Source organism: Nomascus leucogenys, chromosome 18 (genome assembly GCF_006542625.1).
Source record: "Nomascus leucogenys isolate Asia chromosome 18, Asia_NLE_v1, whole genome shotgun sequence".
Lineage (NCBI taxonomy): Eukaryota > Metazoa > Chordata > Mammalia > Primates > Hylobatidae > Nomascus > Nomascus leucogenys.
The window spans coordinates 46897712-46914190 of record NC_044398.1 but is presented as its reverse complement, the minus strand read 5'-3'; the positions used below and the strand labels follow the sequence as shown (position 1 = coordinate 46914190).

The 16479-nt window shown below is 40.0% G+C and overlaps 1 protein-coding gene across 3 annotated transcripts in view; it reads right to left on the bottom strand.

Annotated features, from left to right (window-relative positions):
• CUL2 (cullin 2) overlaps window positions 1–16479 on the bottom strand; it is a 90711-nt gene that overhangs the window by 36666 nt on the left and 37566 nt on the right. For all 3 annotated transcript variants that reach the window (XM_030797656.1, XM_030797658.1, XM_030797657.1), the window contains exons 5-6: window positions 15654–15759; window positions 11055–11137 (exon numbers count right to left, since the gene is read on the bottom strand). In XM_030797656.1, coding sequence (XP_030653516.1) covers window positions 11055–11137; window positions 15654–15759 — 189 coding nt within the window. The remainder of the gene's footprint in view (window positions 1–11054; window positions 11138–15653; window positions 15760–16479) is intronic.

Below are 16479 nucleotides of genomic sequence, written 5' to 3'. Positions count from 1 at the left end.
TGAGCTCATTTCCTTGGCTTGGGTCACATGCGTGACCTCACATAAGCCCACATTCAATCTGGTGAAATACTGATCTGAACTGTTACCTATTTTCTCATGTTCTGCTTGTGGTGGAAGAACAGACACTGTGGAGGACATACTGGCAAAACTCTAAGTGTACACACCCTATGACCCCAAGCAAACATCTGCATATGTGCACAACACAAACAAGAGTGGTGTTAGTGGAAAAACTGGAAGGAACCTAATATACGCCACTAGGAGAAGAGTTCAATAAAGTGAGGTAGGCCTCTCTAGTTTAAGTCTGAGTTCATCCTGGTAAAGTTTAAAAAGCTAACTGGTCACCTGAGGATGACAGCAAACCAACTCATTATCTCAAAAACTGGGTTATTGGCCAGGCGCAGTGGCTCATGCTGGTAATCCCAGCACTTTGTGAGGCTGAGGTGGGCAGGTCATCTGAGGTTGGGAGTTAGAGCCAGCCTGGCCAACATGGTGAAATCCAGTCTCTACTAAAAATACAAAAATTAGCTGGGCATGGTGGCGCATGTCTATAATCCCAGTTGCTCAGGAGGCTGAGGCAGGAGAATTGCTTGAACCTGGGAGGAGGAAGTTACAGTGAGCCAAGATCGTGCCACTGCATTCTAGCCTGGGCAGCAGAGTGAGACTGTCTCAAAACAAAACAAAACAAAAAACTGTGTTATTAAAAAGGAAAGAAACAAGCAGTTATTTTGCTTTTCCTATATGAACTCTACCATTGGGTAACTAAACAGTAGGTGAGAAGAAGCATATCTTGATAAAATTTTCCAGGTAATAAAGAAGAACAAAATGATAGATAGCTCTAACAAGCATCTCTATAATATGCTGACTAAATTACTAATTTCTTTATTTCCTTTAACTGACATTCCCACCTAGAAAACAACTTTAAATATCAGGAATTCTATTCACTGTAAAAGAAAGATGTGGCTCACATCAGAAACCCTACCTCAACCTCCATATTTGCTTAATTCTCTAAGATAGTTCCTCAATTCTGTGAGTGAACACATTAGATTACAATAAAAAATAATTTGGCTAAAGATTTCTGGGCCAGGCACGGTGGCTCACGCCTGTAATCTCAGCACTTTGGGAGGCCGAGGCAGGTGGATCACGAGGTCAGGAGATCGAGACCATCCTGGCTAACACAGTGAAACCCCGTCTCTACTTAAAAAAAAAAAAAAAAAATTAGCCAGGTGTGGTGGCGTGCGCCTGTAGTCCCAGCTACTCGGGAGGCTGAGGCAGGAGAATGGCGTGAACCTAGGAGGTGGAGCTAGCAGTGAGCCAAATCGCGCCACTGCACTCCAGCCTGGGCGACAGAGCGAGACACCATCTCAAAAAAAAAAAAAAAAATTTCGAAATCTCCCCCTCTCCAAGGGTTCTGCACCTATGTCAGTCTAATCTAAAAACACTTGTCTCCCAGAAGAAGGAAAGAAAAAAATAAGAGCGGAATAATGAAAGAGAAAACAACATACTAGAGAAGATCATTTAAAACCAAAGTTAGGGACGAGGACGGTGGCTCATGCCTGTAATCCCAGCACTTTGGGAGGCCAAAGCGGGCAGATCACTTGAGGTCAGGAGTTCAAGAGCAGCCTGGCCAACATGCTGAAACCCCATCTCTACTAAAAATACAAAAGTTAGCTGGGCGTGGTGGTGGGCACCTATAATCCCAGCTACTCGGGAGGCTGAGGCAGGAGAACTGCTTGAACCCGGGAGGTGGAGACTGCAGTGAGCTGAGATCATGCCACTGCACTCCAGCCTGGGCGACAAGAGTGAAACTCCATCTCAAAATACATAAACAAATACAAAAAATAAAAAATAAAGCCGAAGTTAGTTCTTTAGGGGGAATAAAACCCAACAAAATATATACACCTCTAATAAAAGTGATCAAAAAAAGGAAATGTGAATAAGCAATATTATGAATGAAAGGAAGACATTATTCTAGGTGAAAATGAAAACTATGTATTCACCAAATGATCATGATCAAAGTTATCACCAATGAGAAGTCATGTTGACACCATCTATTCCTTGATATAATCTGATAAGAAGGGTATATTACCTTCTGGTATTTTTCCAAAAACCCATAGTCTCAGTCTAATCATGAGAAAACATCAGAAAAATCAAAATTGAGGGACATTCTATAAATACCTGACATTACTCTTTAAAATTTTTACAGTCATATATGAAAGGGAAGGGCTCCACAGAATAGAGACATGACAGCTAAATGTGATTGTGACCTGGATTGAACGAGAACATCAGTGCAAAAGCAAATGCAAATAAACTGTAGTTTAGTTAATAATGTTATACCCATTTTTATAAATATACTATCAGTTGTAACATTGGGGAATCTGGCTGCAGGTTACACAGAACAGCTTTCTAACTCTTCTATGAACCTAAAATTACTTCAAATAAAGTTTTTTTTAAAGAGAATACTGTTACACAACTACTTCCCCAATGTTTTCCAAAAAAAAATTCAAAACTGATTTAAGAGGAAACACAAGTTTGACTAGTCTTAAGATCTGAAATAACTGGGGCATTGTTAAAAATCTTATACAAACAAATCATCTTACAAAGAAACCTCAGGCACAGGTGGTTTTTCAGTTTTACTAAACATTTAAGAAGCTGATAATCCCAACTGTATACAAATTTTCTATTCAAAAGAAAAAGAGGGGAATACCCAATAATTCATTCTACAAGGATAAGCTGGATGCCAAACCCAGACAAAGACATTATAAGACAGAAAAATCACAGGCTGGTTCCACTCATGGGTATAGATGCAAAATTCCAAATAAAGCATCAGCAAATCAAATGCAATAGTCTGTAAAAACTGTAACAGACAAGGATCAACCTAGCCTTTATCCTAGTTATACAAGAATAGTTTAATATTAGAAAATCCATAAACAGGCTAGGCACAGTGGCTTACGCCTGTAATCCCAGCATTTTGGGAGGCCGAGGGGAGCAGATCACCTGAGGTCAGGAGTTCAAGACCAGCCTGGTCAACATGGTGAAACCACGTCTCTACTAAAAAATACAAAAATTAGCCGGGCATGGTGGCAGGCACCGGTAATCCCAGCTACTCGGGAAGCTGAGGAAGGCGAATCACCTGAACCAGGGAAGCAGAGGTTGGAGTGAGCCAAGATCGTGCCACTGTACTCCAGAGCCTGGACAACAGAGCGAGATTGTCTCAAAACAAACAAACAAACAAACAAACAAAACCCAAAAAAACCCATAAAAGTAACTTATCACATTAACAGAGTAATAGAAAACAGAAAACAAAAAACTACCATACGATTGTTCCACTCAACAGGAGGAGAAACGTCATTTTTATCAAATTCAACACTAATTCCTGCTAATCTCATTATTCTGATCATGAGGAAGCATCATCTTAAATGAGGAAATGTTATGCATGTAAACTTTAACGTCAGAAATGAGAAAAAGATGCTCATAATCCATCACTTGTCTTTGGAGGTCCCAGCCAATGCAGTAAAGCTAAGGATAACAAACACGCAGTCACGCGTGCATGCCTGCATGCACGCGCACGCGCGCGCACACACACACACACACACACACACACTAGAGGAGGAAACAAAACTTTCAGCTTATGATATCTTACATAGAAAATCCAAAAATAAGCACAAATTATTAGAAATAATAAAATATGGCCAGGCGCGGTGCCTCATGCCTGTAATCCCAGCACTTTGGGAGGCTGAGGTGGGCAGATCACCTGAGGTCAGGAGTTAGAGACCAGCCTGGACAACATGGTGAAACCCCATCTTTACTAAAAACACAAAAATTAGCTGGGCGTGGTGGCAGGCACCTGTAATCCCTGCTACTTGGGAGGCTGAGGCAGGAGAATCACATGAACCCAGGAGGCAGAGGTTGCAATGAGCCAACATTGCACCACTGAACTCCAGCCCGGGTGACAGAGCAAGACTCCATTTCAGGGGGAAAAAAAAGAAATAATAAAATTTAACAAGGTAGCTAAATATAAGATTTATATACAATAGTCAATTGCATTTCTTTACACTAGCAGAAAACAAATATAATGGGTAATTCTATACAACACACTTTTTGCGGCTGGACATGGTGGCTCATGCCTGTAATCCCAGCACTTTGGGAGGCCAAGGCAGGTGGATCATGAGGTCAGGAGTTCGAGACCAACTTGACCAAAGTGGTGAAACCCCGTCTCTACTAAAAATACAAAAATAATTAGCCGGGTGTGGTGGTGCACGCATGTAATCCCAGCTACTAGGAAGGCTGAGGCAGGAGAATTGCTTGAACCTGGGAGGCGGAGGTTGCAGTGAGCCATGATCGTGCCACTGCACTTCAGCCTGGGTGACAGGGCGAGACTCCATCTCAAAAAAAAAAAAAAAAAAAAAAAAGAACACTTTTTTTGTAGTATCAGTGAGTGAATATCAAGTATCCTGAAATAAATCTGACAAAAAGCACACAAACCCTTTATAGAAAACTACAAAAATTAACTAGAAGATACTAAAGAAGGCATAATAAACAGAAAAAGATGCTATGTTCATAGATAAGAAGACTTAATACTGTGAAGATGGAAACTCTCTTCAAACTAACTTATAGATTCAATTCAATATCAATCCCACAGAATTTTTTTTTTCTTTTGAGACAGGGTCTCTGCCATCCAGGCTGGAATGCAATGGCACAAACATGGCTTGCTGTAGCCTCGACCTCGAGGCGCAAGCAATCCTCTCACCTCAGCCTCCCATGTAGCTGGGACTACAAGGTACACACCACCACACCCAGCTAATTTTATTTTTATTTTTGTAGAGACGAGGTCTTGCCATGTTGTCCAGGCTGGTCTCAAACTCCTGGCCTCAAGCAATCCTCCTTCCTCAGCCTCCCAGAGTGCTGGCATTACAAGCATGAGCCACTATGCTTGTCTCCACAGAAAATTTTGTTGTAGGAAAGGGGTCTATAACACTTACATGAAAGAGCAAAGGGCCAAACAACAGCAAGAACACTTCTGGTTTCTGGAGGGCAAACTTATTTTGCCAGATATCAAGCCTTACAATAATAAACACAGTGAGGCATTGGCAGAGGATAAACAAATTGATAAAGAGAACAGAAAAGAGTTCTGAAACAGAACCACTCTTGTAAGAAACAGAGAGAAGGTGTGTATGTCATGACTGTCTTGCTCTTGAGTTACTACTTCAGAACATATACAAACTTTTACTGATTCATCAAATATTAACTGTGGAGACTTATTTCCGTTTAAAATTTGCTAAACAATTCCCTGATTGACTGGGGACAGAGAAACCCACTAAGTAAATGCAAAAACAGCAATTCTGGCCTTGGGAATCCATAAACCTTCTTAAAATTATGTAAAAATTTTGTGTGCATATGCATACCAAGCATTTTTATGTCGGGAGGCTCCACAGCTTTCATCATGTCCCTAAAGGAACGCAAAGATCCCCCCAAAAGAGATGAAAGCCACTGCACTTAAATAAACATAAAGGTACAACTAGTTTTCAAAAGTTACGAGGAGGGGAAAGGAAGTCTACAGCAAAAGGAAGAAAATAAAAAAGGAACATTCATATTTTGTACACTGTTTAAACTGAAAACAAGTTATTTTATTTTGCAATAATTATAGACTCAAGAGAAGTTAGAAAAATAATACAGAGAGATCTGGTGTACCCTTCACCTGGCTTTATCCAATGGTAGTATCTTACATAACTATGGTCCAGTATTAAAACCAGGAAACTGACATGGGTGCAATCTATAGACCTTATTCAAATTTTGCCAGTTTTTACACACAATCATTTGCGTTTATGTTTGTATGATACTACGTAATGCTATCACATGTCCAGATTCATCTCACCACCACCATATTCAAGACACAGAATTGTTCCACCACCATTAAGGAAGCTCCCCATACTTCCACTTTATAGTCTTATACCAACCACTAATCTCTTCTTGTTTAAACTTTTAAAAAAGAATATATTTTTAAGTATTCTACCTACTTTTGTAATACATCCAGGGAAAAAAAGGAAACACTCCAAGAAAAGCTTTATGAAATATGTGGAGAGATAACTATTTATTGCAGACCAGTACCTCACAAATGCTGGTCTGAACTGGATGCATAAAAAACATCTGGGGAGGTCTGTAACAATGTAAGTTCTTACCCTCCCTGGAGTATGCGTCAGTAGCTATGGGGGGAGCCAGATATCTACATTCAAAATGCTCCCCAAATGTATGCACATATGAACATGTGTAATACTATATGTAAATGTGTATACCGATATGCATATCCATATAAATGTATATGTACTAGTGTATACATATACACAATTGTAAATGCATAGAAAATTTTTATTAGAACATATTGTAAGGCCGGGCGCGGTGGCTCACGCTTGTAATCCCAGCACTTTGGGAGGCCGAGGCGGGCGGATCATGAGGTCAGGAGATCGAGACCACGGTGAAACCCCGTCTCTACTAAAAATACAAAAAATTAGCTGGGCATGGTGGTGGGCGCCTGTAGTCCCAGCTACTCGGAGAGGCTGAGGCAGGAGAATGGCGTGAACCTGGGAGGCGGAGCTTGCAGTGAGCCGAGATTGCACCACTGCACTCCAGCCTGGGCAACAGAGCGAGACTCCGTCTCAAAAAAAAAACAAAAAAACATATTGTAAATCCTTAGTGGTTTCCTTTAAATAGCAGAACCAAGGTACCAGGAGAAACCAGAACTTTTTTTTTTCCCCGAGACGAAATCTTGCTCTGTCACTCTGTCTTTGAGGCTGGAGTGCAGTGGCACGATGTCAGCTCACTGCAGCCTCCGCCTCCTGGGTTCAAGCAATCCTCCTGCCTTAGCCTCCCAAGTAGCTGGAACTACAGGTGCGTGCCATCATGCCCAGCTAATTTTTAGGTATATTTGGTACAGATGGGGTTTCACCATGTTGGCCAGGCTGACTTCAGGTGATCTGCCTGCCTTGGCCTCCCAGTGTGCTGGGATTACAGGTGTTAGCAATTGCACCAAGCCCTCCCCCCACTTTTTTTTTTCAACACAACAAGAAAATTGGGGACTGCTGAAGGTTCTCTGTGTTGGGGCTAAAGTCTCTATGCTCCTCTTAACATTGCCCGGAAAGGTTTTTTACTTTTCTCTTTAACCTTCTGTACATTTCAATTCCTTTTTTACAATTAGCATATCTTACTTTATAATTTTTTTGTAGAAGGAAAATTGTTTTTACTAAACTTTCCCAGTGTAATCTTGATTTTCATTTGCCACATTTGAGAAACCATTAGCACAGAGTAATGTTTTGTTTGTTTTTTTTTTGCGACAGAGTTTCACTCTTGTTGCCCAGGCTGGAGTGCAATGGCGCAGTCTCGGCTCACTGCAACCTCCACCTCCTGGGTTCAAGTGATTCTCCTGCCTCAACCTCCTAAGTAGCTGGCATTACAGGCACCCGCCACCACACCTGGCTAATTTTTGTATTTTTTGTAGAGACGGGGTTTCACCATGTTGTCCAGGCTGGTCTCGAACTCCTGGCCTCCAGTGATCTGCCTGCCTCAGCCTCCCAAAGTGCTGGTATTACAGACGCGAGCCATTGCGCCCGGCCAGAAATGTTCTTTAGAGACTTATAGAAAGTATCTAGGAACCCAGGGATGAATATGGGAAAAGGAAAGTGTCAATAAATTGACAAGAAATCAAATCTGTGATAAGCTCTGCTAGACCTGAAAAGAATTTATTCTGTAAAGTCTGGTAAGCACCTTCTACAACAAAGTAAGTTGTAGGTATGCACAATAAAATGCTTCTCCTTTAGTAGAAATGGCAATAAGATGCAACTTGAACAAACTATTTCTAAAAATGTGTGAATATATGGGTTAAGACTACAGACTTAGGGACCAAAATGACCTAAGTTTTAATTCCAGTTCTTTAATTCCTGTTCTACTTACATGACACACTTGCTTACTCTCTCATGTCTCATTTTCCTCACTTTTAAAATGAGTTTATGATAACATTCACCATCATATCCTCTTAAAAGGATTAGATAAAATACACATGGAGAGTTTGTACCACAGCTTCTCAGCCATGGTAATGGAAGTGATGGTATCTGACCATATGAGCTCAAACGACAATGCGTAGAGTTAAAGCAACGCAGTGGAAAGTCCCCAGCTGGAAGGCTAAAAGCATGAAGTCCATTTCATTAGCTATATTCAAGTTTTCAACTCATTTCTCTTTGTTGAAATTCAATTTATTTATTTATTTATTTTATTTATTTATTTTTTTTTTTTTGAGACGGAGTCTTGCTCTGTCTCCCACGCTGGTGTGCAGTGGCGCGATCTCAGCTCACTGCAAGCTCCGACTCTAGGGTTCACGCCATTCTCCTGCCTCAGCCTCTCTGAGTAGCTGGGACTACAGGCGCCTGCCACCACGCCGGGCTAGTTTTTTTGTATTTTTAGTAGAGACGGGGTTTCACCGTGGTCTCGATCTCCTGACCTCGTGATCCACCTGCCTCGGCCTCCCAAAGTGCTGGGATTACAAGCGTGAGCCACCGCGCCCAGCCCAATTTATTTACCTGTAAATAAAACTTGCTGTTTCCTTAAGACAAAATAAATGGTTTTATAATGATAAAACTAAAATGTATTCCCCACTGAGTTAAAGGTATGGGAGCCAGGAGTGGAAGAAATATTCTGTGCATAGGCCGGGCGCGGTGGCTCACGCCTGTAATCTCAGCACTTTGGGAGACCCAAGTGGGCGGATCACAAGGTCAGGAGTTCCAGATCAGCCTGGCCAACATGGTAAAACCCCGTCTCTACTAAAAATAAAAAATTAGCCAGGCACGGTGATGCACGCCTGTAATCCCAGCTACTCGGGAGGCTGAGGCAGAAGAATCGCTTGAACCCAGGAGGCAGAAGTTGCAATGAGCTAAGATTGTGCAATTGCACTCCAACCTGGGCGACAGAGCAAGACTCTGTCTCAAAAAAAAAAAAAAAAAATACAGGCATAAAGACCAGGCACAGTGGCTCACTCCTGTAATCCCCACACTTTTGGAGGCTGAGAAAGGCAGATCACTTGAGGTAGGAGTTCGAGACCAACCTGGCCAACATGGTGAAAACCGGTCTCTACTAAAAATACAAAAATTAGCAGGGGGTGGTGGTACCCAGCTACTTGGGAGGCTGAGGCAAGAGAATTGCTTGAACCCGGGAGGCGGAGGCTGCAGTGAGCCAAAATCATGCCACTGCACTACAGCCTAGGAGACAGAGCGGGACTCCTGTCTCAAAAAAAAAAAAAAAAAAAAAAGAAAAAAGGACAGGCATAACGAATTCAGAGTTAGATTAGCCCAGATGTGAATCCCTAGAATTATTATTAGATGGAGGCTGGAGTCAAATGATCTGAGTTAGATCACCACCATTGACTTTTGCATGTCAAGGATGTCATGCATGTAAAATGGTGACACTAATAGTATTAGCCTTCGTGAGGATTAAATGGGAAGATGCATGTAAAATTTTTAGCACAATGCTTGGTATGTAGTTCCCATGTTTAATTCTATTATTAATATGCCTTAGTTTCCTTAACTTTAACATGCAAAACTCTACCTAAGACAGCTGTCATGAAGAATAAGTGAGATCTTAGTAAAGCATGTGAAACAATGCTTTAATGGAAGCCGATTATAACAACAAAAATAACACAAGCAGACCAGATAATCTATCTTTTCCAGAATTAATATGCTTTAGTTGTATTATTTTTCTTACATTGTTTCTTTCATTTTTTATCATATTGATTTTTAGCAAACTAACAATCACACAAGAAAAATTCACTAGGTTGGGACAAAATTATATTAAAAAAGATATTTCATAAAAGTACATTTAGAAAGTGTAACAGTATTGTCATTATACTTTTAAATACTTGAATTCCAAGTCAAAAGAAAAGTTAGTATATTTTAGCAGGAGAAATTATATTAGAACTTAGAAGTTTTGTTGGGAGTGTTCTTTTTAGTTCACAGTTTTGTAAAGAAAAGAGGAAGAAAAACAACGGGTTACACCCTACTGCTTCACTATTGCCTTTCCTCTCCAGCTCTCTATCTCTAAAAACAATGGAATCATTCAAACGGTCAGTGACAATTTTTAAAAATCAAGTTACTAGTTGTTACCACCTACTTTCTTTTGGGTATTAAAAATTTAAAAATATTCTCTTATCTTCTTATGTGAGGCGTACGGGTGGGTGTGTGTGTTTAATCCCTTACTTCCTCCCAGGAGTCCCATACTAAGTACCACGGCTTTGACAAAGTATTCCTCATATAAAAAAAAAACTCCTTATTTAGGTATTCTTGATGAGCACAGATACAGGTGGAGTGGCCATTATTACACTACAATTCACTGGTCTAGATAATTCCTATAACATCAGTTACAGTAACCTGGAATTTATTGGATATATATTTGTGTGACTGACAGAGTGCTTCTGAGAGTCTTTGAGCCAGAGCTAATCCAAGGATGTTCTATTCTAGATTCCACAGGAAAATGTTCTTTGTACTAAATTGTATTCACACAGCACTAGGGTAAAAAGTGTTACCACTCTGAGCCATGGGTAGAGTGGGAAACCATTTTCCCAAAAATTTATCTCACAAAATTAGGCAAGTTATTGATTATAACACTGAGGCTAAGAGGTAGCCAACTAACTAGAAGAATGTCTTCCTGAATAGGTGGTCCTCACGAGGATTTACACAGATAATATGTACAAGCAACTCAGGGCGCTGCCTAGAAAGTCTAAGAGTTTTCAGCTCTGAAAGGCAATGAGTCACTTCCCTCAGATACTTATTTATATACTAAGCATATTAGGGTATAAGAAAAGACCAGAGCTCCTCCCACCAAAAAGAAAAAGAAAAAAAAAAGAAAGAAGAAGAAGAAAATAAAACAACTTAAAAATGCTGGCATTAGAAGTAAAATGAAGCTCATTACGGTAAAACCAGCCCCAAGGCTAGTCACTGGCTATGCAATTGTACACTATTTTAAAACCATATCAAACAACAAAATAAAATTGACTCAGTAAGATAAATGTCAGTACTCACTTTTTGATTTCTCGGAGCAGCATTCGGATAAGGATGGCCTGAAGTGGTTCAACCATCAATTTCCTCCACATATCCAATGCTAGCTGCCAGGAAAAACGAAAATCATCAGGGCTGAATTACTTAGTATATGTTTAACATTCCCTCAAGGTTTTTTTTTTAACTAAAAATACTCATCAAAAGAAGTATTTATACTAATACTTCAAAATTCAAATAAAACCTGAACAAAAATTTAAAAACTCAAAGAAAATAAATTTCTAATTTGAAATATCAGTGACCACTCTACTAGCCTTATCAACATTAAGGTTTTATTATTACTTGAAAATCTCAAGAAATAATTGATTATTATAAAACCTTAATTTAGGCCAGGTACAGTGGCTCACGTCTGTAATCCCAGCACTTTGGGAGGCCGAGGCGGGCGCATCACGAGGTCAGGAGATCAAGACCATCCTGGCAAACATGGCAAAACCCTGTCTCTACTAAAAATACAAAAATGAGCCTGGTGTGGTGGCAGGCGCCTGTAATTCCAGCTACTCGGGAGGCTGAGGCAGGAGAATTGCTTGAACCTGGGAGGTGGAGGTTGCAGTGAGCCCAGATCATGCCACTGCACTCCAGCCTGGCGACAGTGCGAGACCCCATCTCAAAAAAAAAAAACAAAGAAACCACTTCATTTATTGATTGTTAAAATGCTCAAAACTATAAATGGGCTATAGATACCTGGACCATAACAGAAACAAAGGATTTATGTTAAATGAAATAATGTGATTTGGCTGTAGACTGATTTTTTTAATTACGAAAAATTTTATACCAACATAAAAAGAGCAAGTTGGTTAAAAGAGTAATAAAACATTCCTGTATTCACTACCCAGTTTAAGAAATACAACTTCACCATTATCATTGTCCCAGATAGCCTCCTCCTTTCCCCTCCGGTTATTACAATCCAGAATTTTGTGAAACCCATCCAGTGGAAACATACAGCCATAGCTCAATCATTGGCACTGCTATACAGCATCCTGTTGTATAAACATGCCATGATTTATTTTTCCACTCTACTGCTGATGACTGCTGATGTGTCTGTGATTCCTATTTTCTGCTACTGGAAACAATGCTGTGATTCCTGTATGCATCATTTGGCCCACATAAGCAAGAGATTCTCTGATATACACCTACAAGTTGAGATCCTGGACTGAACAATCAAGTGCTCATGCAGCTTTACTAAATCAAGCCAAATGATTTTCCAATTTACACTTGCATAGCAAAAGACAAGATTTCCCATTAGTCCCCATACTTGACAACAAGTGGTACTGCCAGGCTTTAGTCAAACTTTGCCAGTCTGCTGGACATAAAATAGTGTCTCCTTGGCCAGGCACGGTGGCTGACGCCTGTAATCCCAGCACTTTGGGAGGCCGAGGCGGGCGGATCACAAGGCCAGGAGATTGAGACCATCCTGGCTAACAGGGTGAAACCCCGTCTCTACTAAAAATACAAAAAATTAGCCGGGCATGGTGGCGGGTGCCTGTAGTCCCAGCTATGCGGGAGGCTGAGGCTGGAGAACGATGTGAACCCAGGAGGCGGAACTTGCAATGAGCTGAGATCGCGCCACTGCACTCCAGCCCAGGCGACAGAGCGAGACTCTGTCTCAAAAAAAAAAAAAAACACTGGCCGGGCATGGTGGCTCACGTCCGTAATCCCAGCACTTTGGGAGTCTGAAGCGGGCGGATCACGAGGTCAGGAGATCGACACGATTCCTGGCTAACATGGTGAAACCCCGTCTCTACTAAAAATACAAAAAATTAGCCAGGCGAGGTGGCGGGCGCCTGTAGTCCCAGCTACTCGGGAGGCTGAGGCAGGAGAATGGCGTGAACCCAGGGGGCAGAGCCTGCAGTGAGCGGATATCATGCCACTGCACTCCAGCCTGGGCGACAGCAAGACTCCGTCTCAAAAAAAAAAAAACAAAAACAAAAAACAAACAACAACAAAAAATAGTGTCTCCTTGTGGTTTTAACTCTCATTTTACTGAGTGAAGCTGGGAATTCTTTAATGTTTATTGTCCATTTTGGGTTCTTCCCTGTGAAACGACCATTCCTAATGTTGCCCGTTAGTCTGTTAAAGTTTGTCTTGTTCTTAATAAAAGCTAGAGTTTTTTATATATTGTGGAAATTAATCCCTTGAAAGTTTCACAGTCTGTCCCAGTAAATCAACTGCTCAGTTTCTTTATTGTGTTTTGGTAAAAATATATTAAAGTTTAATATACTCAAATTTACCAATCTTTTTTGTTTGTTTGACTCTTCTCTTTTTCCACACTAACTACATCCAGATAGGCTGTTGCTAACCTCCCTATTGTTTCCCTAGGGTAATTTTATTCTGATCCATGGGTAATTAAGCATCTGTCTTCCCACAAGGAACATTGTTCAAGTTTTGCCTTTCTTTCTTAATAGCATGAATGGGGACTGGGGAGGCAATACATGAAAAACTGGTATTTTACACACGTGGTAGAAGGGCACACTGGTAAAGGCCCTTCTCAAAGGCAATGGGGCAGAGCTGCGAAACTTCAGGATGTGCTTCGACAGAAGCTTCCTGACACCCAGTCTATGAAAAGTTCTGCTCATGTACCAAGACATATATACACATAAATATGACTCCGTGAGCATAAGATTTTTCTCTATTTTGTTCACTGTTGTATTCAACATATAACACAGAGGGGTTCAAAAATAATGAATGAATAAAGAATAGTGGTGTCCACTGCAGTGTTGTTTGTAATAACAAAAAATTAAAAATCAGCAGGGTGCAGTGGCTCACGCCTGTACTCCCAGCACTTTGAGAAGCCGAGGCAGGCGGATCACAAGGTCAGGAGATCCAGACCATCCTGGCTAACACGGTGAAACCCCACCTCTACTAAATATACAAAAAATTAGCCGGGTGTGGTGGCAGGTGCCTGTAGTCCCAGCTACTTGGGAGGCTGAGGCAGGAGAATAGTGTGAACCTGGGAGGTGGAGCTTGCAGTGAGCCAAGATCACACCACTGCACTCCAGCCTGGATGACACAGCGAGACTCCGTCTCAAAAAAAAAAAAAAAAAATTAAGGGATAGTTTAAAAAATTATTCTGTATCTCCACAGAATATTAAGCTTTCACAAAAAACAAACTTATGTAAAAAGACAGACATTAACAAATAACAAAAAAAAAGGCAAGAAATATAGGCTGTAGAACTTTATGTGTGCCATTTTATCGAAGTTTGAGAAATAAAATCAAAACTGCTGTGTGTGTGTATGTAAATATTTGTAAATACACAGGTAAAGTTCAGAAAAGATGCAAACTAAGTTGTTTACAGTGATTTCCTCTGGGAAGAGAAGCGTGCTTGACAGTGCTGGTGATAAGGGAAAATTTTAAGTAAATCATTCACTTATAATGCTACTAACTAAAAGCAACTACTGTTAATATTTTGGTATTTCTCATTGATCTTTTTCTCTACATCATCTTTTCCCTATAATTGTATTTGTATTCAACATATACCTATAATTTTGTGTCCAAATTTTTTCATAAACAATGTCTGCTTTGTTAAAGTTTCTGTGAACAATTTTCTGCTATTAATTTTCCATTTGTCTACTTTTATAACAAAATCATATCATGTATAATGCATTCTTCTTCCATGCTTTTTATTGCTGAATGTTGGATGCTGAAATTTTACACTGTTCAGTCATTAGGCATCCTATTAACAATGATTGCAAACAATACTTTTAAACATTAAACTCTTTTCTCATATTTATTATTTTCCAAGTATGGATCACTAGGCTTGGGACTTGGGACTACTTGGTCAAAAGGTATTAAGTATTTTAAACTGTATTGAAAGAAAGACACTGATCAATTTCTTTCGGAAAGGATTACACTACCTTAAATGTCTCCTAATGCTGCCTCTTAGCCTGTTTATTTCCTTCATTAACACAAATCACAAGTTAACATTAATTTCCTATTTGGCATCTGCTTCCCTTACATGAACTTACAAGCTTTTGTGTGCAGGGACTTTCTGTCTGTTCACCATTGTATCCCCAATGCCTGGCTATACAATAAAGATGTATTAAATGAATAAACAAGCTTGTACAATAATATTTCTTTCACAATCAGCATAATTTTCCATATTTTAATTTGCATTGTACCTCAAGAACTTGAACGAACTGACCAAACTGCCCATTTAATTGTTTTACTCTGAATTTAATTACTTTTAAAGTAAAGTTACAATAAATTTGTTGTATCCATAAATTTGTGTTTCCTCTCCTCTAGCCTGTCTTTTAAGTACTTGTCCCCTGCACTTTTTAACTACAGGGCCGTCAACACTTTATAATTGTTTTTGAGTTTTTTCACAATGCAGAACCATTAACTCTATCATTCATCCATTATAAATTTAATTATCAAAAGAGTAGTTGTCACATCTTTTTCGTTCCTCTGAGGATTCTTAGGAAATCACTATAGCATTTTATTTAGGATATTTTAAATCTTGACCATTTTAAGCTAGCCAAATCAGTGTCCTTAAAAAATGATGCGCAATCAAATTACCTCAATGTATAAAAACATACTTATGTTTGCTAGTCATTTAAAGAATTTCCTACCTCTCCTATTTCCATAAGTGGTTCATTCATATCTACACCACCATAGCCATATTGAAGGTCTGCTTCTGTCAATTTATTCTTTTTAATAAACTGGGTGTTGAGATACCTGGAAAATAAATGTAATACCAATGGATATTAAGTTAAACTCAGTAGGAAAGCAAATAACTTGCAACTTTAGAAGAATATTTTTAAGGTTACATATCAACCATGGAATAGCCTACTAACAAATCCAAAAGAAATGAATTATGTAGAGATTAGAAATATAAAAAAAATTAAAATTATCAGCCCACCTTTCTCTGCAAGCCCTTATAATACCCTTCTAGCCCAACAACTCTTATCCAAGTTTCGGAATTTCTACAATCTCGTTTGCTACTTCCCAGACTCTTCTTGGGAAAGTCAAGATAAAGTCCACTTTCCAAAAATTAAACAGAGAACGGTTAAAAGATAAAAGTCAAGTTAGGCCGGGCGCAGTGGCTCACGCTTGTAATCCCAGCACTTTGGGAGGCCAAGGCGGGCGGATCACGAGGTCAGGAGATCGAGACCACGGTGAAACCCCGTCTCTACTAAAAATACAAAAAATTAGCTGGGCGTGGTGGCGGGCGCCTGTAGTCCCAGCTACTCAGAGAGGCTGAGGCAGGAGAATGGCATGAACCCGGGAGGCGGAGCTTGCAGTGAGCCGATATTGCGCCACTGCACTCCAGCCTGGGCGACAGAGCAAGACTCCAAGACTCCATGTCAAAAAAAAAAAAAAAAGTCAAGTTAGCTTTCTAATTTATATTCTAATCACCAGGAAGAAATGCAATTTTTCATTTTTAAACAAAAAAGA